At 43.8% G+C, this 23,524-nt stretch overlaps 1 protein-coding gene across 4 annotated transcripts; it reads left to right on the top strand.

The window, feature by feature from the left end:
• The first annotated feature begins 1,312 nt into the window (after positions 1–1,312).
• On the top strand, positions 1,313–20,654 carry ZFAND1 (zinc finger AN1-type containing 1). 4 transcript variants are annotated; one of them, XR_014793255.1, is made up of 9 exons: positions 2,830–3,106; positions 5,360–5,402; positions 6,360–6,399; positions 11,262–11,389; positions 11,471–11,562; positions 12,569–12,690; positions 16,279–16,351; positions 20,060–20,215; positions 20,315–20,654. XR_014793255.1 is itself a non-coding variant. In XM_084865033.1 (8 exons), exons 1-8 carry the CDS (start codon positions 1,383–1,385, stop codon positions 20,483–20,485), a joined length of 807 nt encoding a protein of 268 aa, XP_084721159.1. In that variant the 5' UTR covers positions 1,313–1,382; the 3' UTR covers positions 20,486–20,654. The 4 variants fall into 4 exon arrangements, 3 of the variants coding, with proteins under 3 accessions (XP_084721159.1, XP_084721160.1, XP_084721158.1); XM_084865033.1 differs by lacking the exons at positions 2,830–3,106; positions 16,279–16,351 and adding an exon at positions 1,313–1,437; XM_084865034.1 differs by lacking the exons at positions 2,830–3,106; positions 16,279–16,351 and adding an exon at positions 1,371–1,415.
• Positions 20,655–23,524: the final 2,870 nt, after the last annotated feature.

The raw sequence follows: 23,524 nt of genomic DNA on the forward strand, positions 1-23,524 counted from the left end.
AGATGGATTTCTTAAATAGAGTTACTCAAGAGCAAGCCCTGAAGTAATGATACCTATTTCCTAATGAATACTGACTAGGGACAATCCAAGGTCATACAGCGGGCACTGGAATGCCCAAGGTCACAAAGGAGGCGCTGGCTACTTTTCCAGTCCCTGTCATGAGTAGTTTGATTCGTCATTGATGCACTCTGACTGGCGTCTCGTGTCACGTCACTGGGAATGGCATCCATCTGTACCTCATCTAGCCAGCCTCTCCTTCCTCTGTGCCTTTGAAGTGGCTCATCAAGCAGCCAACTCCTGCATCCCAAAGGCATCCTTCCCTCCTGCATCCCAAAGGTATCCACCGCTGCAGGGGCTGTGCGGCGAGTTTGGACTCTCTATCGAAGGGCCTTTACGGTGCCCTATGCATTAGGGAGCCAGAGACTTTTTTTTCTACCAGAATTTTTAAAAAGGCAAAATAAAAAGAAAAAGAAACCTTTATTTATAAAAAAGCCTAATGTCTCCCTTTCAAAGGGCATTTACTTTAAACTATATAATCAAGTAACACTGGTGTAGGACGAGTCGGGAATCGCACAAGCCGCGTTGTCTCCGTCACTGACTCACTCTTGCAAACACCTGTGCCAGGCGCTGCGCTAGTCCCAGTGACAAGGACAGTGACAGACAACCCTAGGGAGACCTTCCGTGATCCTCAGGGCGGGAGCTGAGCATTCCCTTAAAGACTGATGATTCCGGTCCTGGAAAAGGACGGGCACCTGCCCTCTTTGGGTAGACTCGGGGACAAACCGCAAACACTCCGACACCCTAAACCAGTGTTTCCCAAACTTCTCTCATGATGAGAATCACCTGGTGGCGTTGTTAAAACACAGATTCCTGAATCCCAACTAAGAAGTGCTAAACTAGGATTTTTGAGAACATATAGGTAAAATTGCATACCTAACTTAGTGCTCTGTATATAAAATCTGTCTTAGAGCACTAGTTAAGTATACAATTTTACCTATATGTTCCCAAAAATCCTAGTTTAGCACTTCTTAGTTGGGATTCAGGAATCTGTGTTTTAACAACTCCACCAGGTGATTCTCATCATGAGAGAAGGTTGGGAAACACTGCCCTAAACAGAGCAGCTGCGCCACTTCCGGCCCTGGCTCCGCCCCAGCTGCAGGCCCTGCCTCCAGTTGCAGGCCCTGCTTCGCCCCCGATCCTGGCTCCGCCCCACCTGCAGGCTCCGCCCCTGAGATTCCCACGTTCCCAGCAGGCGCCGCGCCCGTGGCCCCGCCCCCAGATCCTGGCCCCGCCCCACACACCTGCAGGCTCCGCCCCTGGGCTCCCCACGTTCCCAGCAGGCGCCGCGCCCGTGGCCCCGCCCCGCCCCAGCGGCGGGAGCGATGGCGGAGCTGGACATCGGGCAGCACTGTCAGGTGGAGCACTGCCGGCAGCGAGGTGATGGCGGAGTCCCCAGCTCTGCCCCACGGACCGGGGCGGCGGGAGGGCGGCCTGGGCGGAGCGTCTCTGTGGGAGGCAGACGCGTGGCCTCCGTGGCATGGAACCCATGGGAACCCGGGCACCCCTGGGCGTGCACCTGGGTTTCAGGGCGCTCGCCGCTCCCCTCCGGCCCTGGCACTGCTTCTCGTGCCCCAACTTCAGCGTAGCCCGCTGCTGCCGGCGGAGGCCGCGGGGAGTGAGTGCTAGCCTGGGTCCCTGGGCCCCTCCCGAGGAGTTCTGGGCGAAGGCCCTTCGGTTACCGGCTTCCCCAGGGGGCTCTGCCCTCCGGCTGCCCCCGGGTGGTGGTCTCCCAGCTCGGTCCCCTGTACTCCGACTGTCACCAGCCGCCACCACCTACAAGCAGCTGGTTGGCTAGGACCGCGTTCATACTGGAGTTAGCGGCACTTCAGAGCATTAATAACAATGGAGCCCTGTCCCCTGAGCCGAGGCCCGTGGCCGCACAGCCCACCGCAGAGCCCACCGCAGCCGTGCAGGGGGTGGCCCGGCCGTAGCGAGTTCCTGAAACAGACAGCGCACCGCAGGCTCCGTCCTGGCCCCTGGTTTGGCATGTGCACTGTCCCCTGTGGCCTGGGTCCCTGGGTTTGGCATGTGCACTGTCCCCTGTGGCCTGGGTCCCTGGGTTTGGCATGTGCACTGTCCCCTGTGGCCTGGGTCCCTGGGTTTGGCATGTGCGCTGTCCCCTGTGGCCTGGGTCCCTGGGTTTGGCATGTGCGCCCTCACCTGTGGCCTGGGTCCCTGGGTTTCGCATGTGCGCTGTCACACGTGGCCTGGGGCCCTGGTTTGGCATGTGCACTGTCCCCTGTGGCCTGGGGCCCTGGGTTTCACATGTGCACTGTGGCCTGGGTCCCTGGTTTCACATGTGCACTGTCCCCTGTGGCCTGGGTCCCTGGGTTTCACATGTGCGCTGTCCCCTGTGGCCTGGGTCCCTGGGTTTCACATGTGCGCTGTCACCTGTGGCCTGGGTCCCTGGTTTGGCATGTGCACTGTCCCCTGTGGCCTGGGTCCCTGGGTTTGGCATGTGCACTGTCCCCTGTGGCCTGGGTCCCTGGGTTTGGCATGTGCACTGTCCCCTGTGGCCTGGGTCCCTGGGTTTCACATGTGCACTGTCCCCTGTGGCCTGGGTCCCTGGGTTTCACATGTGCACTGTCCCCTGTGGCCTGGGTCCCTGGGTTTGGCATGTGCACTGTCCCCTGTGGCCTGGGTCCCTGGGTTTGGCATGTGCACTGTCCCCTGTGGCCTGGGTCCCTGGTTTCACATGCAGGAGGTGGAAATGGGTGTCCTCACGTTGCAGCTTCAGCCCCTGGTGGCAGCACCAAGTCCCTGTTGAGAGGACAGGCTCAGCCCGATCAGTGGGAGTGCCCGCTGATGAGTGTACCTGCTGTGGGCTGGGCGAAGGACAACGTCCCGCTGGGTCCTTGTTGCTTCCAGGCTCTGTACCTTCCACTGCGGGCCCCAGCCCTCCAGCAGCCTCCTTGCACTCTTTCATGTGGAAGCTTAGCCGGTGGTTTTTCCTGGGTTATGTGCCTGATTAACCCTCATAAGTCCTCCTCATCTACCGTCTGTGAGATGCTCGGCTTCCTTGCCAACCTCAGGGGTCTTCTAAAGTGTGAGTGTCTGAAGTGAGGCCAAGGCCTCACTCTTGGACTAGTGGGCAGCAGTTAAAATTTGGAGTGTGAGTATTAAAATTTTTGTTAGCTTCCTGATGGATAGAAAGATGGTGTCAGGCACCAGGAAATTACCTTGATTTCACTCTCCCCCCTGAGTCCTCTGGATTTGTATCTAATGTTTACATAGTCACTAGAAGTCTCAAAATAGCAAATGGGTACTTTTTTTCCAATTTGAAAGAGACACCCGCAGTTTCTGTGTCTGTCTCACTGACAAATGTATACACACTTTCCTGTATGAGACGCTCATGGAGTCATGCAGCCAGAGCCCCAGGGACTGTTCCCTGAGCCCGTTCTCAGGTGAAGGAAGAACTGTACTCTTGGCCCACAGCACAATTACCCAGGGTCCTTTTCGGTTATAAGATCCTTTCTTTCTGTTTCAAATTAGATGACCTGCAGGAAGAGATCTTTGGAAGAAAATTGTAGCTTTTTCTAAAGGGCTGTATCTTTTTTTTTTTTTTAAATATATTTTATTGATTTTTTACAGAGAGGAAGGGAGAGAGATAGAGAGTTAGAAACATTGATGAGAGTCATCGATCAGCTGCCTCTTGCACACCCCCTACTGGGGATGTGCCCGCAACCAAGGTACATGCCCTTGACTGGAATCGAACCCGGGACCCCTCAGCCTGCAGGCCGATACTCTATCCACTGAGCCAAACCGGTTTCAGCAAGGGCAGTATCTTTTGTTTTCATTTTGTAAAAGTGGTGTGATTTGATATAACCAGTCTTACTTTAGCTGTAATTTAATATGAAGTACATTGAAAACATTCTAGAGAGTAACTGATTGTATCCGTGGTTAATAGTTGTCACATCTGGGAATGGATACTTCCATGTGCTTTACAAAAATTCTGTTCCTAATGTAGTTATTTATGTAGTTAGTTAGTTAATACTAACTTAATTGTTCCTCAACAGTAAGGAAAAACACAATTCAGGATTAAATTTTGCAGTATCAATCCATCAATCTATCGAATTCCTGGGCTTTCTTTAAAAACATCTCCACCTAGTCACCACAATATTTTTCTCAGAGACTATTCAAGACAAATTAAGTGTTGTAATTGTCTTATGAATTATAGTTGCTTTCTAACTATTCATACTTTTTATGTATATCATTTGGTCTTTATAATTACCCTGTGAAGTAGATATAGCATAAGGTATAGATATACATACACACTAGAGGCCCAGTGCACAAAATTTGTGCAAGGGGGGGGGGGAGTGTTGTTCTTCAGCCCAGCCTGCACCCTCTCCAATCTGGGACCCCTCGAGGGATTTCCGACTGCCCAGTTAGTAAAAGGGCAGTTGGACATCCCTCTCACAATCCAGGACTGCCTTCCTGATTGCCCCTGCTTCTGCCTGCCAGCCTGATCATCCCTTAACCACTCCCCTGCCAGCCTGAATGCCCCTAACTGCCCTCCCCTGCAGGCCTGGTCCCCCCTTAACTGCCCTCCCCTGCAGGACTGGTCACCCCAACTTCCCTCCTCTGCCAGCTTGGTCACTCCTAACTGCCCTCCCCTGCAGGCTTGATTGCCCCCACTGCCCTTCCCTGCTGGCCATCTTGTGGTGGCCATCTTGTATCCACATGGGGGCAGCCATCTTGTGTGTTGGAGTGATGGTCAATTGCATATTATTCTTTTATTAGATAGGATACATATACATACAGACCTATATACATACCTAATAATAGCTCTGGTTTTGTGTGTGTGTGTCTGTGTGTGTATGTGTGTGTGTGTGTGTGTGTGTGTGTGTGTGTGTGTGTGTGTATATATTATAAAATATATTTATATATAAAATCTCCAAAGTTCTACTGTTAAGTAACTTGCTTAGTATTGCTAAATTAGTAAATAGTGGAATCAGAATTGAAATCAGGTTTTTCCCTTAAAATTCAGGAATTTTGCAAAATGCAGTCCTCAAAAGCAACACTTACTAAGTCTGGGAAACAAAAACAAACTGAAAAAACAGAACATTTTTTTGGATTTAACATGCTACTCTAAGTAACATTTGTTTCCTGATTACCTAGTAACATTCTCCAGAGGACATAAGGTTGTGATGGCGTTTGTTTACCTGCTACATTAGGATATTGGCAAAAAGGAAAGTTCTCCGATGGAGGTAGTGCAGTACTTGCAGATTCTCTATGCTTAAGAAAACGAAATCAAAACCCAATACTGACCAGTACCTATAACATTGTCCTTCAATTTTAGATTTTCTTCCATTCGTATGTGATGGTTGTTCAGGAACATTTTGGTAAGTTATGTTTTTGTACAGGATTTGAAAGTAACTTCGATGTTTGTAATATGAGATTTACTTCTGAACAGCAGAATTATGTAAAATAGCTCTTACTTTAGCCATTGATAGTTAATGTTCATTATGGTAAAATGAACACTTGGAAAAAATAGACTAGTCATAGGCTCTGATTTCTTGTGCATATATTTAGCTAATCTTTAAACTTCTTAGATGGCATTATCTGTGTGATTTTTTTAAAATATATTTTTATTGATTTCAGAGAGGAAGGGAGAGGGAGAGAGAGATAGAAATATCGATAATGAGAATAATTGATTGGTTGCCTCCTGCACTCCCCACTTCTACCCCCTCGGGTATTGAGCCTGAAACCCCAACATGCACCAGGACCGGAATCAAACTGGGACCTCCTGGTTCATAGATCAACACTCAACCACTGAGCCACATTGGCTGGGCTATTTGTGATTTAGTATGTAAAAGTTGTATTTGTGTCTTAATCACAAGAAAAGAACATATCCACAATATAAGAAATGTGGAAAATATCCAGTTAATGATTATACTCTTTATTTTAATTAATAAAATTAAAGTAGTGCATATTTTAAAATTAGAACTAGAGCACATTTTTGACCTTTTATTATTGATGGTCTTTAAGAAATAAAAGGAATCAAAAGATTTTTTTTTATCAGTTCACACACCTGAAAGCACTCAGAGTGAAGGTAATTTAGAGTGGCGAACTGTTTTTTCTCATATGGAAGTTGAACAACTATGTTTTAAGCCTTTTGAGGCAACAGATGCTCTATCTTTATCTGGTATTTCAGCTTATCCTTATTTGTAGAGTTCTTAATGTAGCATAAATGTAATCTTAAGGATGCTAACAACTGAAATATCTCAGATTGCAGTTATCTTTATATTATTTAATTGCACTTAAGTAAACACTTTTTTTTTTTTTTTTAATTATTTAAGCCTTGAGCACAGAAGCAAAGAGTCACACGGCTGTTCTGAGGTATGTTAATAGTTCTCTCTCATAACTCACATTTGTATTTATGTACTTTTCTTCCAATTTTTAAAAATGGATTTTTATTTATTTCAGAGGAGAAGGGAGAGGGAGAGAGAGAGAAACATAAATGATGAGAGAGAAGCATTAATTGGCTGCCTCCTGCACGTCCCCTACTGGGGATCTAGCCCTCAACCTTGGCATGTGTCCTGACTGGGGAATTGAACTGTGATCTTCTGGTTCAAAGGTCAACACTCAACCACTGAGCCACACCAGCTGGGCTTTTTCCAATTTTGAAGAGGTTTCAAACCAGCCAGTGTACAGCAGATTAAAATTTGGCATACTAAGCTAATTATGCAAATTATTGTTTTTGCTTTATATTATTTTTCTCAGTTTTTTAAGAAGTTAGTCCACTTGGTATTTATACTTTTTTAGTCTCATAATTCTTATTTCTTTACACTCCAGTTCTGTTTGGGTGGCCGCTTGCAGCTCTAGGCTCCCTGTTTGCGATCTGAAACGGAATTGCCGCCCTCGTGCACCCTGCCAGTGTCCTCCGCTCGTTCCTTTGCACCGGTGCCTGGTGGGAGGATTTGGTGACAGCATATTGTTCTGGCTCAGCCTTAGACCACCTGGAACAAACCTGTGGTCCCACCAGTTCCAGTCTAATTCTGACCACATGGGGAGCTAAAAAGTGGCTGGTAGACAGAAACCAAAATGTCTGTGTTACTGCTAAAGGACAGGGAGAATGGTAAGGCTTGGTGAGGAGAGCCCAGTAGGTCTGCAGAGAACGCCAGGATTAGGCACACTGCCTGCCAGTCCCAGCAGTGCTGGACCCGCCAGTCTCCTGGACTCCCAAGTTCGGTTCCAAGAGGAAAAAGAGAAAGCTGAGCTCACTTTCTCACATGTGACAGTCAGACAAGTGCCCTACCTCCCTCGGGTCAGGAGAGGCGGGAAGGTAAAGTGAACTCTCTCTGTTTGGAAGGATGCGTCTGCCTCACACTCTGAGGGGACACGGATTCTTGCCCGCTGTTTGCCAAGCACAGGGACTTTACCTCTGCTCTCTCCGTTATAGAAAATGAAGGTTAAATGGCTTCAGTCACAGTCTGGCCCTGCGAAGTTGAGTGATTTATTTGAGGGAACTAAAAATTAACCAACTTATTGGTATTACACAGGGTTAACTGGGAGAAAAATCCCATTTAAGTCACAGAAACATGCTGATGTTTTTTATGCAACTTGTAAATCTGCCCTGTGCTGTCCTTTTTCTTATGATACCATTTGATTTTCTTTTATTTTCATTTATTTATTTATTTATTTATTTATTTATTTATTTTAATAAATTTTTATTGTTCATATTATTACAAGTGTTCCTTTCCCACCCCACCCTCTGCCCTTTCCCCACTCCCCATTGTCCTCATCCATAGGTGCACAGTTTATGTTCAGTCTCTTCCCACATTCCCCTCCCCCCTTTTCCCCAAGAATCATCAGTTCACTCCCCTTCCATACCTCTGATTCTATTATATTCAACAGTTAATATTGTTCATCAGATTTTTTTTAATTTCCTTGGTTTTTAGATTAACTTGTTGATAGTTACGTATTTGTTGTTCATAATTTTTATCTTTATTTACTTTCTCTTCTGAAAGAATCCCCTTCAGCAATTCATATAATTCTGGTTTGGTGGTGATGAACTCCTTTAGCTTTTTTTTATTAGTGAAGCTCTTTATTTGACCTTCGATTCTGAGTGATAGCTTTGCTGGGTAGAGTATTTTTGGCTGTAGGTTCTTGCTATTCATCACCTTGAATATTTCTTGCCATTCCCGTCTGGCCTGCATGGTTTCTGTTGAGAAATCAGCTGACAATCGTATAGGTGCTCCTTTATAGGTAACCACCTGCTTAGCTCTTGCTGCTTTTAATATTCTCTCTTTGTCCTTTGCTCTTGGAATCTTAATTATGATTTGTCTTGGTGTGGTCCTCTTTGGATTCCTCTTATTTGGAGTTCTGTGTGCTTCCTGGACTTGTAAGTCCAATTCTTTCCCCAGGTGGAGAAAGTTTTCTGTCACTATTTCTTTCAGTATGTTTTCGATATCTTGCTCTCTCTCATCTTCTGGGACCCCATGATTCTGATGTTGGATCGTTTGAAGTTGTCCCAGAGGTTTCTTACATTATCTTCAATTTTCTGGATTCTCTTGCCTTCTAGCTTCTGCAGAGGAGTGTCTTCTGGCTCTTTATGTTCCAAATCTTTGACTTGATTCTTGCGATCTTCTATTCTGTTTTTAGGACTCTGTAGAATATTTTTTATTTCAGACAATGTATTCTTTATTTCTTGTTGATCCCTTTTCATATCCTCATAGGTCTCATTTATTTTATCGGCCTTTTCTAGGATACTCTTGAAAAACCTTATAAGTGTGGTTTTGAATTCTATATCCAGTCGCTTTTTGTCCTCCATTTCTTTCGTTTGTGATCTATTTGGTTTAGGCATTTTCGAAGGCAGCTTTCCTGATGGGGCGGGGTTTCAGGGTGGAGCCTACAGCCTCGGCTTCCGTCAGCCCCGCCCTATGCGACTCCTGAGACTCCGGGTCCTTCAGTACTTGTTGCAAGCACCTCTGAGAGAAAGGTGCCCTCGATTTTCGCCTGCTACCAAACAGTGTAAGCTCTCTAGCAATGGGCCCGAAACTGGGTTCAGTTCAGTTGGAAGTGGAGTTGGAGATGGCGTTCAGAGCAGTCTGGAGCCTGTCTCCTTCCCGCCAGGGCAGTCCTACGGCACAGCCGGCCAGCCCTTCTCTGCGCGCTGTGTGTGCGCCTCTGGGACCTTTCGCCGCTTCCCGGGGTTCCGCCTTACAGCCCAGCTCCCTCTGGATGAGCCTGGGTCCCCGGGGTCTGGCCTAGAACGGGGGTTCAGAGCAGTCGGGGGCCCAGCACAGTCGGAGTGTTTATCTCCTTTCCGCTAGGGACCGCCAGCCAGGCACTCGGCCTCCCTCCTCTCCGGCTCCGTCCTCTCCGCGCGCCGCGTGTCTCCGTACCTTGGGCTTTTACAGCTCCTCCGAGCCTCCTTCTGGTTTTCTCCTTGCTTCTTGTTGTAGAATTTCCAGTCAGTTGACTTTCCTGTAGTTCTGGGTACTGTCCATTTTATATTTTAGTTGTATTTTATTGAAATTGTTGCGTGCGGCTGCGGCTAGGTGCCTACCCGAGCAGCCATCTTGGATTCTCCTCAGCAACGTTATATCCATTTGATTTTCTTTTAATGTCTCTCAATTGGATCTCAATTAAAATAGTGAAGAAAAATCATTTACCTTGAAACTGTGGGAACAAATTTGGAAAAATAGTTGAATCATTTCCAACAAGATGCAGCTATTGTTTATATGGAAGAGTGTCTTTGATTGTGGATTTCAAGCAATTATAATATATCTCTAAATTCATTAACTCTAGAAACGTAGTTATTTAATACCCTTCCCCATTTTCAAAAGTTCACTTTAAGCCCCTTCGCCTTTATGAAAGACCCACATTAGTATCTGTTGGTGCTAACCTAAGGAGATCCAGAAAGGCTTTCACTTTTCCAGAAAAGGGGAGCAGTGAAAACAGCATTGGCGCTTGTTTTGCCGTGAGCCGTTCGCTGCGCAGGCAGCTCGCCCTGCGCTGTGAGAGCGGCGGCCAAGCTCCTTCTCCGGCCCCGTGCTCAGCATCTCCGCGTTAGGGCTCCAGCTTTCAATCGTGTCTGAGCATCTGGGAGACCCCCTTTGGGGTCTGGGAACAGTGAAGACATTTTCCATGTAATTAATGGTGATTGCGCCATTTCCGTGTATGTAGTTTTATAGGTAGGAATGCTCAGCTACTTTTGCATAGTGGGGGACACCTGTAGTCAATAGACTGGTGGATCTGGATTTTTCTTTCATCTTATAAAACCTCATCTTCTTCTGATGTGATGTTTGCTGGAAATAGAATATTAAACCATTGCGAGCAGTGTATCATTATGAAAACTGTCTTTAACCCTCTATATCATGGATAAACATAATTTTTAAAATATAATTTATTGATTTTTACAGAGAGGAAGGGAAAGGGATAGAGAGTTAAACATTGATGAGAGAGAAACCCGGGACCTGGGCTTCCCTCTGGCTGCCAGCTGCCCCCTGCACACCTCCTATTGGGAATGTACCTGCAACCAAGGTACATGCCCTTCACCGGTATTAAACCTGGGGTCTTTCAGTCTGCAGGCCAATGCTTTATCCACGGAGCCAAACCGGTTAGGGCCATAAACGTAATTTTAAGTGCTCATTTATATATACTTAACTACTTAAAACTGGTGTGAAAATAGGTAAACTTGCCATTGAGGACTAGTGTTGGGGTGACTCCCTGAGCATGTCAGTATGGGGCATCTTTGTGTTGGACCGTTACAAAGTAGAAGACTAAAATTATAAAGAGTAACTCAATAGTCACCTTAACTTGATTTAGAAGATAAATATACCACAGTAGGAAGTTTATAAAAATGTATAACAGTCAACACAATCTTTTCTCACACAAATATTTACTATACGTTAGGGGTGTCGAACTCAATCAGAGAAGGGGCCAAAATCTAAAATCCAGCCTAAATTGTGGGCCGAATGGTTTACTGAACAGTCATAAACTGACAATGTCATAAACTGACAGCGGAGTGCAGTGATGACAGCGCGGTGCGGGCCACATTGCAAGGCCTGGCGGGCTGGATTTGGCCCGCGGGCCTTGTGTTTGACACATGTGCTATACGTAATCTGTTTTGTGGGAGCATCTAAGTTGCTCTTATAAGTTAAAGTAGTAGTAATATGAATCCTGCCTTCCAAAGTAGGTTTGTTGACTTATTCTCCATGTGAAATATGCCAATTTCTCCCTTTTTACATTTTCAGGTGTCTGTAGTCAAGGAGAGGCTGAAGGCAGATACACATGCATCTTACCCATGTGCGTTCAAGGGCTGTGCGGAGAAAGAGCTTGTGCCAGTGACCTGTCCTCACTGTGAGAAGAACTTTTGCCTGAGGTGATCACTCAGATCATCCCACTCTGTATCGCTTTAATTTGTATGCAAGTACTTGAACTGGTGTCACTCTTCTGCTCACAGACACCGTCACCAGTCAGATCATGAATGTGAAAAACTGGAACTCCCTAAGCCACGCATGGCTGCCACTCAGAAACTTGTTAGAGACATTATTGGCAAGTACCCAGGAAACTTGTTTCATTGCTTTCTGTATTGCTATCTACCTATTAGTTCCAAAGCTCCTGCTGCTAGTGTCTGCTTTTCAGTATGGAAGGCATTGCTAACAGCCCCTGTGGGCTGCAACTTGCAATCTATTTTGATGATATTCTTGCAACAGTATTCTCACAAGGCCAGATGTTTTCCTGCTCGGCCACTCAGATTAGCTGGTTAACCATCACAGCTAGAAATGGTTCCACAGGGCTAAAGTAGTAGTTTGTAGTCTCTAAGCCTAGTCTACTGTCCTAAGAATGCTATTACAGTCTGAGGTACCAGGAAAGAATCTCTCTATATAAAAAAGCATAATATGCTAATTACACTGGACCACCTTCTGGATGAAGCGGGGCCTTCAAGGGAAGCCCAGGTCCCGGTGCCTGCTGGCAGCCAGAGGGAAGCCCAGGTCCCGGGTCCCCGGTGCTGGAGAGAAGCCTGGTTCCCAGGTGACAGAGGGAAGCTAGTGCTGGCAGTCCAGGGAAGGAAGATCTACTCTTGAGTGAATTTCATGCATCATTCCTCCAGTATATCTATACAGTAAACCAGTCTCTGCTAACATGTTAGTTCAGCAGAATTTTCATTCTTTCTTAAGGACACTACCTTCAATAAAATCTTCTATAACCAAAACTTAAAGTTCTCTGTAGAAATGTTAGTGATTAAATCAGCTTAAGTTGAAAAGCAGCACCATGCTAAGGGTTTTGATGTGGAGATTGTCAATATTTTAAATATAATAACGTACACATTATGTTGTCTCTATGCAGCTTCATTGTATGTAGTTTTTGTTTGTTTCAGAGCCATAAAAAATTAATCGTGGAGGATGGGCAAAGACCCACCCTGTGCCCACTGCAGCCTTGCAACCCACAGTTCCTTTCAAGGTGCAGGAATTCATGCACTGGGCCCCTAACAGTTAATAAAAGTCTAGAAAATATAATGTAAACATTATGTGTTTATAAGTTTATTTTTATTTCTTAGATTCCAAGACAGGAGAGACAGCGAATAAGCGACGGAAGGGTGCAAAAAATAGCGCAACAGCTGCCAAGGTGGCACTGATGAAGTTAAAGATGCATGCTGCCGGGGAGAAGTCACTGCCCCAGGTGGGTCTTGGAGACTTTGAAAAACAAGATGTTTACAAACGGTTAAAGCCCCTCTCTGCTCCTCCCTCCCATCTCATAACAACTAACCTGAACCTGATGTGTGTATTTCCTGGTGTTACAGGTGTGTAGCTACATAAAAAATGGTACATCATTTTGTGAGGATTTTCACTTTATAGAAATGGCAGGGAGCCATACGTATCCTTCTTCAGCTCTTTTTTCTTTTTCACTTGGCATCATGTTTTTAGCATTTATCCACGTTGACACATTTAGTCTAGTTTGTTCATTGTGATAACTGCATATCCCATAGTATGAACATACCACATTTATTCATTCTTGTGTTGAACAATATTCAGAATTTTTCCAAGTTTTTTTGTTACCGGTATTATATATTGTTCAACAGTGAATGTCCTTGTGTGTATATAAATAACATCTCACTAGGACAGTTTCTTTAAAAAGCCGTAATATAATTTGCATTTTATACAGCAACCCAGTACATACATACATACATACATACATACCTTAACACAGTTTTACCTAACCTTACACTGGTGTTTTCTATTTTGTTTTAAAGAATACTGATTTTATAACCCCTGAAGGATTGAGACCCTCAGATTGAAACATGCTCCCTAGGGAAGATATGGAGAAATGGAACATCTGGGTCCCGGGCTTGGCTTAGCCTCAGGTTTCCTGGATACTGTCAACTTAGTGCTCAGTGGCTGTGCTAATTTTTCTTCTTCCCGTTTGAGAGTTTCAGTGTTTCTTGCCAACACTGGGTGTTATTCATTGTTACCAACCTGATAGATATGAAGTTATGTCTCACTGAGGTTTAAAGGTAAATTTCCCTTTTAACAATTAAGGTTCAGGTATTTTGCATGAGTTTGTTGGCTATTGACTTTCCTCTGTGAATTATTTGTTCATATCCTTTGCCTATATTTTCTGTTGGGTAGTTGCACATTTTTTTTTTTTTTACTCTAGATGTTCTGAATTTTTTACTACATGTGTTGCACATTTCCTCTCTCAATTTGTGGTTTGTCTTCTCTTTGTTTTTTATCTCTTGAGTGGTCCGTACTTTTAAAATTTAAATGATCAAATTTATTAGTGATTTCAAAATAAATTAAGATATTTTCTTACATTTTCCTTTAAAAGCTTTATTTGCTTATTTTGTGTAGCTCTTTATTCCATTTAATTGTAAGTAGAAATAAAGATTTACACACACACATACCTGAACTGGTTACCTATGGCCATAAATTAAGGTACTGAGAGTTCACCCTTGTAATTATACCTCAGTCTCCTACCATATATACACGTGGGACTAGTTGGGAATGTCTGTCCATCTTTGCATCAATGTCAAAGTGGCTTATTACCATAGCTGTGTAAGAAGCAGGGCACATTTCTCCAACTTACTTTTTGCTTTCAACTGTGTCTATTCTTGGCTCTTTATTCTTTTGTAAAAATTGTAGGATCACTTTGTCCTATTCTGTGAAATTGTGATTGATAGGAATTATACTGAATTTTCTATTAGAACAATTTACCTCTTTAGAATTGTGACTCTTCTCATCCTATCCATGATTGTAGTCTATTGTTCCAATTTTTCTTTAGGTCTTCTTTTCTGTTTTTAAATAACATCTGTAATGCTTACCATCAATATCTATATGTCTTTTCTTAATTATATTCTTAGGTTCTTCATAATTTTTGTTGCCATTGTAAATAATAACTTTTTAAAAACTTAACGCTCCCTCAATTGGTTATGCTGGTTGTTGTTTGTTGTTCTCTCCTGCAAAGAAACCTCTCGTTGTTCCCATGGTTTATAGGCTTTCTGGGATGCTTCCATGCAGTTATATTTTCTGCAAATGACAGTTTTGTGTTTTGATGTTTTCTTTTTCTCAAATTTTCTTTCCTGTTACTCCTGCTTTTCATCATTATTTGTCTTAATGCATGGGTTAAACTCTATGAACAGGACTGAATAATATAGGCATCTTCATCACAGTTCTGACTTTAATCCAAATGAGCCTGAAGTTTCAACATTAAATATTATCTTTATTGTAGGTTATTTTCAACCTATTTGTTTGGGTGTGTTTTTCAGGTAACTTTAATTTGATGTAGTTGCAAACAAAAATAGTAGCAAGAATAGTACAAATAATTTTTCTATATTTTTTACCCAAAGGTACCAGTTAATTACATTTTGCCTTTACTTGCTTTATCATTTGCAGTCTCTCTCTTTGTACATATGTCTACACATGTGCACCTGTTTTTGTATGTGTGTGCATACTAATTTTTTGTTTGCTTATCTATCAGTTTCTGAGGCAGGTGTGTTAAAATCTCCTGGAGCTGTGGTTTTGTCAGGTTTCTCTTGTAATTCTATCTATGACTTTTTTTTTTTTTTTTTATATATTTTATTGATTTCTTACAGAGAGGAAGGGAGAGAGATAGAGAGCTAAAAATATCGATGAGAGAGAAACATAGACCAGCTGCCTCTTGCACACCCCCTACCGGGGATGTGCCCTCAACCAACGTACATGCCCTTGGCCGGAATCGAACCTGGGACCTTTCAGTCTGCAGGCTGACGCTCTACCGCTGAGCCAAACCGGTTTCGGCAGGTTTCTCTTGTAATTCTAATGGTTTTGCTGAGTTGTATCTTACCAGGTGTGTGGAATTCTCCATTATTATATCTTCTTTATTAATTTTGCTTTTGATGCTATTTTGAATTATAATAATACTAGGGCCCAGTGCACAAATTCTTGCACCTTGAAAGGAACTGTGGGCTGCCAGGCTGCAATGGGCACAGGGGCGGGTCTTGGCTCATTCTACACGCCACACACCCCCCCTGCCAAGCCCCTCCCACCATGCCTTCCCCCGCCCCCCATCAGGTCACCTATCTGCTGGAAGCCCCACTCTCGCTGCCACCACTCCCATGCGCTGAGGGCGTCTGCCCCCGATGACAGCACGGAGCAATTGAGGCCAGTGCTGTCAGTGGCTATGAGCAGTGGCTGCTGCCCCGATCGCCCCTCAGGAGCAGGGGGAGGTGGAGAAGTCCTCAGGGGCAATTAGGGCTGGCAGCTACCACTCACACCCACTGACAGTGCCGAGTGATTGGGACCGGTGCTGGGCACTGGCAGCGGGTACGAGTGGCAGCTCTGGTGCTAGCTACAGGTGTGAGGGGGGCTGGTGCTGGCATCAGGTATGATCAGGGCTGGCAGCGGCAGCAGGTGTGAGCTTGGCAGGATTGAGGCGCAGGGGAGCAAAGAATTTTCAGTAACCACTAGAGGCTCGCCCCAATGTCAGCGACTGGTGCCCTCCCTTGGTCTGGTGCCCCCACTTACCTGCTTCACCATCCTGCTGCGGCCGATGCCCAGCATGTTCTACACTTTCCAATCTGCTGCTGATGCCAGCCAGGTTCTGCATGTGCCCCCTGGTGGTCAGTGCACATCATAGTGACCCGTTGTTCAGTTGTTCCACCATTCTGTTTAGTTGCATATTAGGGTTTTATATATATAGATTGTTTCACTAGTTTTCTTTTGGTTAAGATTTAACTATTGCATCTTTTTTTTATCATGTTATGTTCACCTTTTCTATGTTGTTTTGTTTTAGGGTGTCTCTTGTAAGCAGCATATAGCTGGACTTTGTTTTTCTAATCCAGTTTGCTAGTATTCCTCTTTTATAGGTGAGTTGGATACATTTATATATATTGTGATCACTGATACATTTGAATGTTTATCTTCCATCTGATGATTTTTGCTCATCATCCTTATTTCTCTTTCCCGTCTTCTTTTATATTGATTGAATTTTCTATGTTTTCTTCTATTCTACTTTTTTAGAAACCATTGATTGTATTTTTCTTTTAGTTATTATCCTTACTATTTTCCTTTTTAAAAATCTTTCTTTAATGTTTTAAATTTGCAAAGGTAGTACACACTTTTAGCAAGTGTAGCTATTAAGAGATGTGTAAAGGAAAAAGCAAACTTCCCCTTTAGGACTCATACTGGATTTGCATTACATGTTACTTATCAGTTTTGAGAGAAATAATGTTTTTATTATGTGGCCTTCCTATCCAGGCGCCTCCTGTGTCCTTCCAGTTATTCAGACCACGTTTCTTGTCTTGCATAACATGCTTGTCTTCATTTAAGTCTCTTTCCTTATTTATTTTCATTTCCAGTTATTTTGGGGTTTTATTTCTGTTGTGAACAGAATATTTACGTCCACCTCTATTTTCAGATACTTACTGCTAATATAGAGAAAAGAGTCTTGATTTCTGTATATTCATCTGATTCAGCCACATCATCAAACTCTTAGGATTAATTTTAGGAGTTTCTTTTTCACCATTAGTGCCTTTGATTTCCTAGATATGAGTCATACCACATTAGCAGGATAGCTTTTATTTTATAATAATTATATTAGTTATTTCATTTTCTTCTACATTATCTATAATAGAATCCCCAATATAAGGCATTATAGTAATGGTGATAACAGGCATGTGTTTATATTTTATTTTTTATGTATAAAGTGAAAAACCAATTTTCCTCTTTAAAGTTACATCCTCTCAAATAGCACAGGGAGCTTGACATGCCTGTCCACGCGAATGTCTCCCACCCACCATCTTTGTTCACACATGAAGACTATTGTCACCGATATCTATGTAAATCTACACGTTTTTTCAGTTTCTTCTTTCCTTAGGACTTATATTTATTTTTCTGAGTTCCAGTCTTTGGTGATTCGCTCAGAGACTTTGCAGGTAAACTCTTTCAGTCTTTCTTGTCTGAGAGTGCCCTATTTTATCCTCGCTCAAGCTGGTTGTCTATCAGACTCTCACTTCCTTGGAGCTGCGTACAGGGGCCTCTGTGATCTGTTATAGGGGAAATATTTGCTGTATCTTTATTTTTCAATCCTATATGGTTAAATGTCTTTTTTTAGTGGCTTTTAAGACTTTACCTGCGGTATTTTTCAATTTCAGTGCAATGTTTCTGGGCATGGATTTATTTTAATTGCCCAGCCTGGCCCTTGAGATACATTTAAAATTTTAACTTATGTCTTCATTTTAGAAAATTATCTCATTTTTCTCTGACTATTGCTGCTCCATCATTTCTTCTCTTCTGAAACTCTTGTTAGCTTCAGACATATTTGGGGACATAGTTTCTATCTTGCCGTCTCCTTGTGCTACATTCTAGATGAGTTCCTCAACTTCATCAAGTAAGCCTTTAAAAAAAAAAAAAAAAAAAATATATATATATATATATATATATATATATATATATATATATATATTTTATTGATTTTTTACAGAGAGGAGGGGAGAGGGATAGAGAGTTAGAAACATCGATGAGAGAGAAACATTGATCAACTGCCTCCTGCACACCCCCTATTGGGGATGTGCCCACAACCAAGATATATGGCCTTGACCGGAACCAAACCAGGGACCTTTCAGTCTACAGGCCAATGTTCTGTCCACTTAGCCAAACCGGTTAGGGCATCAAGTAAGCCTTCTTATGGAAGATTAGAAATTTATCCTGTTTAATCTTTTAATTTCAGAAACTGTGGTTTTTTTTTTATGTTTATATTTCTTATTAGCTATTTATAGCTTCTTTTATTTCTGCCTGTTTTTGGCTTCATAACTTCTTGCTCCTTTTTTATGGATATTATCCCTTAACTCAGTGGTTCTCAACCTTTCTAATGCTGAGACCCTTTAATACAGTTTCCTCATGTTGTGGTGACCCCCCAACCATAAAATTATTTTCATCGCTACTTCATAACTGTAATTTTGCTACTGTTATGAGTTGTAATGTAGATGTCTGTGTTTTCCAATGGTCTTAGGCGACCCTGCTAGCTGTTCTCAACTAGCGGTTCCCACAGGCTGAGAACTGCTGTTGTAGAGCCTTGACTTGTCTCATTGTTAAATGTCTTTTTCACACTTAGTTATTTCCGTCCTGGGTTTGCTCTGACATTTCAGTTTACAGATTGTGCCTGTTGGTCTTGAATAGGCACTCTCTTCTGGTCTCTCTCTGCCCACTCGCCTTTCTGCATTTCTGTTCCCTTTGTGATCTTCAAGCATATTTATCTTTTTTTAGGTGAGGCTATATCCTTTAATATTTTCTTTTCATATTTATACTCTTATTACTTTGATTTTATAGAGTTGGCCCAAAGTTTAAACTTCCAATGATTTCTTTTCTTTTAATCTTGTTATCTGTAATAACACACTCCACTGGTCTTCAACAAATCTAAACTCTTTGGTACTGGAAATGGTCTTGAATCTAATGGTTCCTAAAATAATTGTAATCTTTCCTCTATGATTTAAAGATGCTCCTCTTATCCCAATAATTTCATTGTGACAGGAATTGGTCTGTAAAGCCAACTCTTTTTAAAGCAATTTTCAGGAATCAAGGAACACCTTTGCTTTTACTCTTTTTTCCCCTCTGCATTTATTTTTATTTTATTTTTTTTTAAATATATTTTATTGATTTTGTACAGAGAGGAAGGGAGAGAGATAGTTAGAAACATCGATGAGAGAGAGTCATCGATCAGCTGCCTCTTGCACACCCCCTACTGAGGATATGCCCGCAACCAAGATACATGCCCTTGACCGGAATCGAACCCGGGACCTTTCAGTCCCCAAGCTGACGCTCTATCCATTGAGCCAAACCGGTTTCGGCCCCCTCTGCATTTGTTAACTTAGCATGACAATACAACATGAGGAAGCATATAGTGTCTAGCATACTGGAGGGACCATCCAAAACTTCTATGAAACTTGTCTTTTGTTTCTTTCTTTTTTTTCTAGCTTCTTTATTCTCAAAAGCCCTGCTATCTCTAAACACGTTGTCCTTCATGTAGGAAGATGTGTTTTATGTCTTAGGGATCTTTCATTTGCAAACGAAGAAACTTGATACCAACTAGCATAATGAAAACTTGGCCCCTCGTGTGATGGGAGCGGCGTGGATCTGGTCACCAGGATGACTGAGCTCCACGACGCAGATGCGGTAGAAAGAGCCCATTGTGTCCTTGACTTCCCTCAGGTTGGGCCCATTCTTTCCCCCCACAGGACTTTTCCATGTCGGCTCAGGGATGGTGGAGGGGCCTGGGCGATAGATGTGAGCAATTCCAGCTTTAATCCAATGCGCCTTACGGTCTCAGGAGACAGAGAGCTGCCCTTTGCACCCGGCCTTTGAGGGTAAAACCCAGGGAAGACCTCAGTTGGCGTACCCAGGTCACATAACCTGTTTTTGCACAGGTCACCCTGGCCAGGTCTTGAGTCCTCTACCTATGCATTCAGGTGGCTGCTGGGCAACTCTGACTGGTACTCCCACGAGAGGAAGAGAGGAAGTGACAAAAACAGCTGTCTAGTTCATGTAGGTAATCTACTATAACTGTTTTGTTCCTACAGACGGAAAGAGTCTACTTGCAGGTGTTCTTACCCAAGGGGAGCAAAGAGAAGAGCAAACCCATGTTCTTCTGTCACCGATGGAGCGTGGGGAAGGTCATCGACTTTGCAGCTTCCTTAGCCAGTCTCAGAAACGACAATAACAAGTCCACGGCCAAGGTACCAGCTGGTGGTAACTGCTCTGCCGTAGGGGTTTAGGCTATGCTACACACACGTTTGTTGGTTACGCTACAGTGTGCCTCCCTTCTCTCTTAACAGAAGCTAAGGCTCTGTCACATGACTTCCGGGGAAGCGTTGCCCTTGGACCACACGCTGGAAGCCTGGATGGCCAGGGAGGACTGTCCTCTATACAATGGCGGGAACGTCGTCCTGGAATATCTTAGTGAGGAAGAACAGTTCTTAGAGGATGTCGACGCTTACTTGGAATAGTCATTCAAGGATCCAATCCAGCAATCATGAGGAAAATTCTCTGTGAAGTCAGTTTCTTTTACTACAAATACTATAACTATTTTTTTTAAGTTGCTCTTACATTGTTTTTCATTATGTCATAATGCCCATTATCAGTTTTCTACAACTGAATTTAAATTTTTGTTTTAAAGTTTAACTGTGAACTGACAGTTATTGGCACGATACCGCATTTAATTCGCTTTTATTAGGTGTGTAGCTCGTGGGGCTGTGCGCTGTGGTTTGACTGAGACTGCTCCGTGTCACCTGACTCCGGAGCCGCACTGAGCGTTTAGACGTGGATCCTTTTGGGACCTTGGCATTCTGAGGAGAGGAGGAAAGGTGCTCTAAGGACACCTGCATCTCCTCTTCCTGAGCAGGTGACAGGCAAGCGCAGCACTGTGGTGCCTGGGGGGCGCTGTTCCGTGTGTCTGCATCACGGCGTGGGCATTGGTGTGTGAATGTGAATCAGGAACCGAGGGCTTGTCTCATCCACTCTGCTGAGATTTTGGATGAGGAATCTCAGGCCTGGGGAGGAGAAGTGGTTTTCCTGCTATCACCTACCTGCTGTGGGGCATGGCTCTCCTCCTGGAAGTCACCGCCTGTGTGTGTGTGTGGGAATGGACTCAAACGAGAAGAAAGATGGCGAGCTCAACTCGATGGCAGTCTCTTACACCCACCAAAGCAAAGTACATGCCAAGAGTGACTGCATTGTCCCTCACCAAAGGACAACTATACAGAGGGAACAGAAATTATTTCTGTTTGTTCATTGTCCCTTTGCTATTCTAAGTGTCATGGACTTGCAGAGTGGCTTTAGGTTTAATTAAAGGAATAAATTCAGAATGTTCGTTTCATCTCTAATTTTTCATCATAATTTTCATGCAAAGAATGGAGATAGCTTCTGACTTTCATCAGCTGCTGATAGACTCATTTATTAGTGTGATTATGTGAGTACCTACTAAGGATAAGGATTTGATTCTGGTTTCCATGGTAACTACCATGCAAAGCAGTGTGACAAGTACCAAATGAACAGATGGGTAGTAAGTATAGCTGTGTTCCAACAGATCTTTTTCACAAACTGTACGAGCAGAAGTAGAAATAATCCTTAAATCTATTCCCAGATACCAGAAGTTTTCATACACACGAATACCTTAGCATGTGCCATAATTACATGTGCCAGGGGATCAACACAGGTCTCGTGATTCGGCTAAGGCTGAACATGGGAGAGAAGGTCCCAGTGGGGCTGAGTAGAGTGGAAGGAAGAGGCAGGAACTGAGTCCCGTGGAGGCGAAGGCGGAGCTGGCCTGGCAGTGATCAGGCGGGAAGGAGAGCCAGGGCTGGTGTCAGTGGGCGTCTGCGTCCGTGGCGAGGAGGTCAGATTCCGGGTAGTGGCCGGCTGTCTGGCAGGCACAGGCACTAGCCTGCTCTGAGGCTCCCGGGACGGCTGCAGCATGAGCCGTCTCCCGAAGATTCAGGTTGTGGGCGAGAGAAAAGCCCGAGCTCCGCACTGCCCAGTGACTGACAGGACAGCTTTCGAGGACGTAGTTTTAGGCTCTCCATTGAGTATGCGCAATGAAATTTTAAGTTTTGCCTGTTCCCACCAGATCCAAGTACCTTTCCAACTAGATAGTCTTGCAGATGACTAGAATTATAAGTAGGAAATCCACACACAGCTTTAAATTCAGATACTGTGGCTATAACAACAGAATGGTACAAATGAGCTCCAGTTGAAATGTGATTATCCAGGAAAGGCGTGTGGCGGATAGATCATTAAACTTTTCTAGATGTGCCCGTTTTATTCCCTACAGATCTTCAGTAAGGGCAGGACCAGAGAGCCTGGTGAAGGGAAAGGGTGCAGATAGCAATCAGGAAGACAAAACGCCCCTGCCTCACACCAGGCTGTGATCTGGGCAACAAAAGTTGGGAGCTAAAATAGCCAGGCAGTGTTTATTAAAAACAGTTATTTTTCAAAATTTAAAAGAATCTACAGAAATGCCTGGCTAGTGTGACTCAGTGGTTGAGTGTTGACCCAGGAACCAAAAGGTCACGGTTCCATTCCTGGTCAGGGCATATACCTGGGTTGCGGGCTCAATCCCTAGTGGGCATGCAGGAGGCAGCTGATCGATGATGTTTCTCTCTCATCGATGTTTCTTTTTGTTGTTGTTAATATCACCAGAGGATATTTTTCTGTTGATTTTTAGGATGGAAGGCAGAAGGAGAGAGAAACATCAATGTGAGAGAGGCACATCCTCCGCATGCTCCCCAACCAGGGCCCGGCATCTGGCCTGCAGCTGAGGTTCATGCCCTTGACTGGATTTGAACCCATGACCCTTCCGTCATAGGACTGAGGCTCTATCCACAGAGCCAAATGGGCTAGGGCTCTCATCATTGTTTCTATCTCTCTATCCCTCTTCTTCTCTCTCTCAAAATCAATACAAAAATATTTAAAAGAATCTACAGAAATTAATAAACTTTTTTGTCAGTGTCTGTTTTCAAACTGACCACCGTTCTGGGCCAGGCACTGCTGATGACTGGAAGCAATGGAATCGCAAACATCAAGAATCATTTCGTTCGATATTTGTGTGCCTTCAATTCATCAACTGTTGCCGGTTTTTTACCTTGAACTTTATCTTTTATGTATCCCATAAAAAGAGGTCTAGTGACACTTAAGGATAAATTTTCTTTTTTCAAAGCTTAGCCTGGCTTCACCCATTATTTCAAATCAGTTAAACCTGAAAAGAAGTGAAAACTAAGTGAGTTATCAGTTGTTAAAAGTACATATACGTTTTTTGGGGACACCCTATAGTAAGTAGACAGTCACAGTGATTTTTGTTCTTTTCTTTCCTTTTTTTCTGCTTAGTATCTGAATCCCCTCTTGTTTGGGAATCCATCATTACAGGAGTATTGGGGTGTAAGTCTTCACCAGAAAAACCCCAATACTTTTCCTTATTTCTGGCAGGCAAGGCACAGGCATCTGACCTCAGTTGGCCAGCGGGATGACATGCCCTGAGCTGTGACTAGGGT

The sequence above is a fragment of the Pipistrellus hanaki genome, assembly GCF_964339955.1.
Source record: "Pipistrellus hanaki genome assembly, chromosome: 17".
NCBI classification, from domain to species: Eukaryota; Metazoa; Chordata; class Mammalia; order Chiroptera; family Vespertilionidae; genus Pipistrellus; species Pipistrellus hanaki.

Coding starts and splice junctions, on each gene's coding strand:
- ZFAND1 (XM_084865032.1), top strand. CDS start 2,866: ATGAGTGTACCTGCTGTGGGCTGGGCGAAGGACAACGTCCCGCTGGGT. Junction 3,107..5,359: donor CCTCAGGGGTCTTCTAAAGT/GTGAGTGTCTGA, acceptor CTTCAATTTTAG/ATTTTCTTCCATTCGTATGT. Junction 20,216..20,314: donor ATAACAAGTCCACGGCCAAG/GTACCAGCTGGT, acceptor CTCTCTTAACAG/AAGCTAAGGCTCTGTCACAT.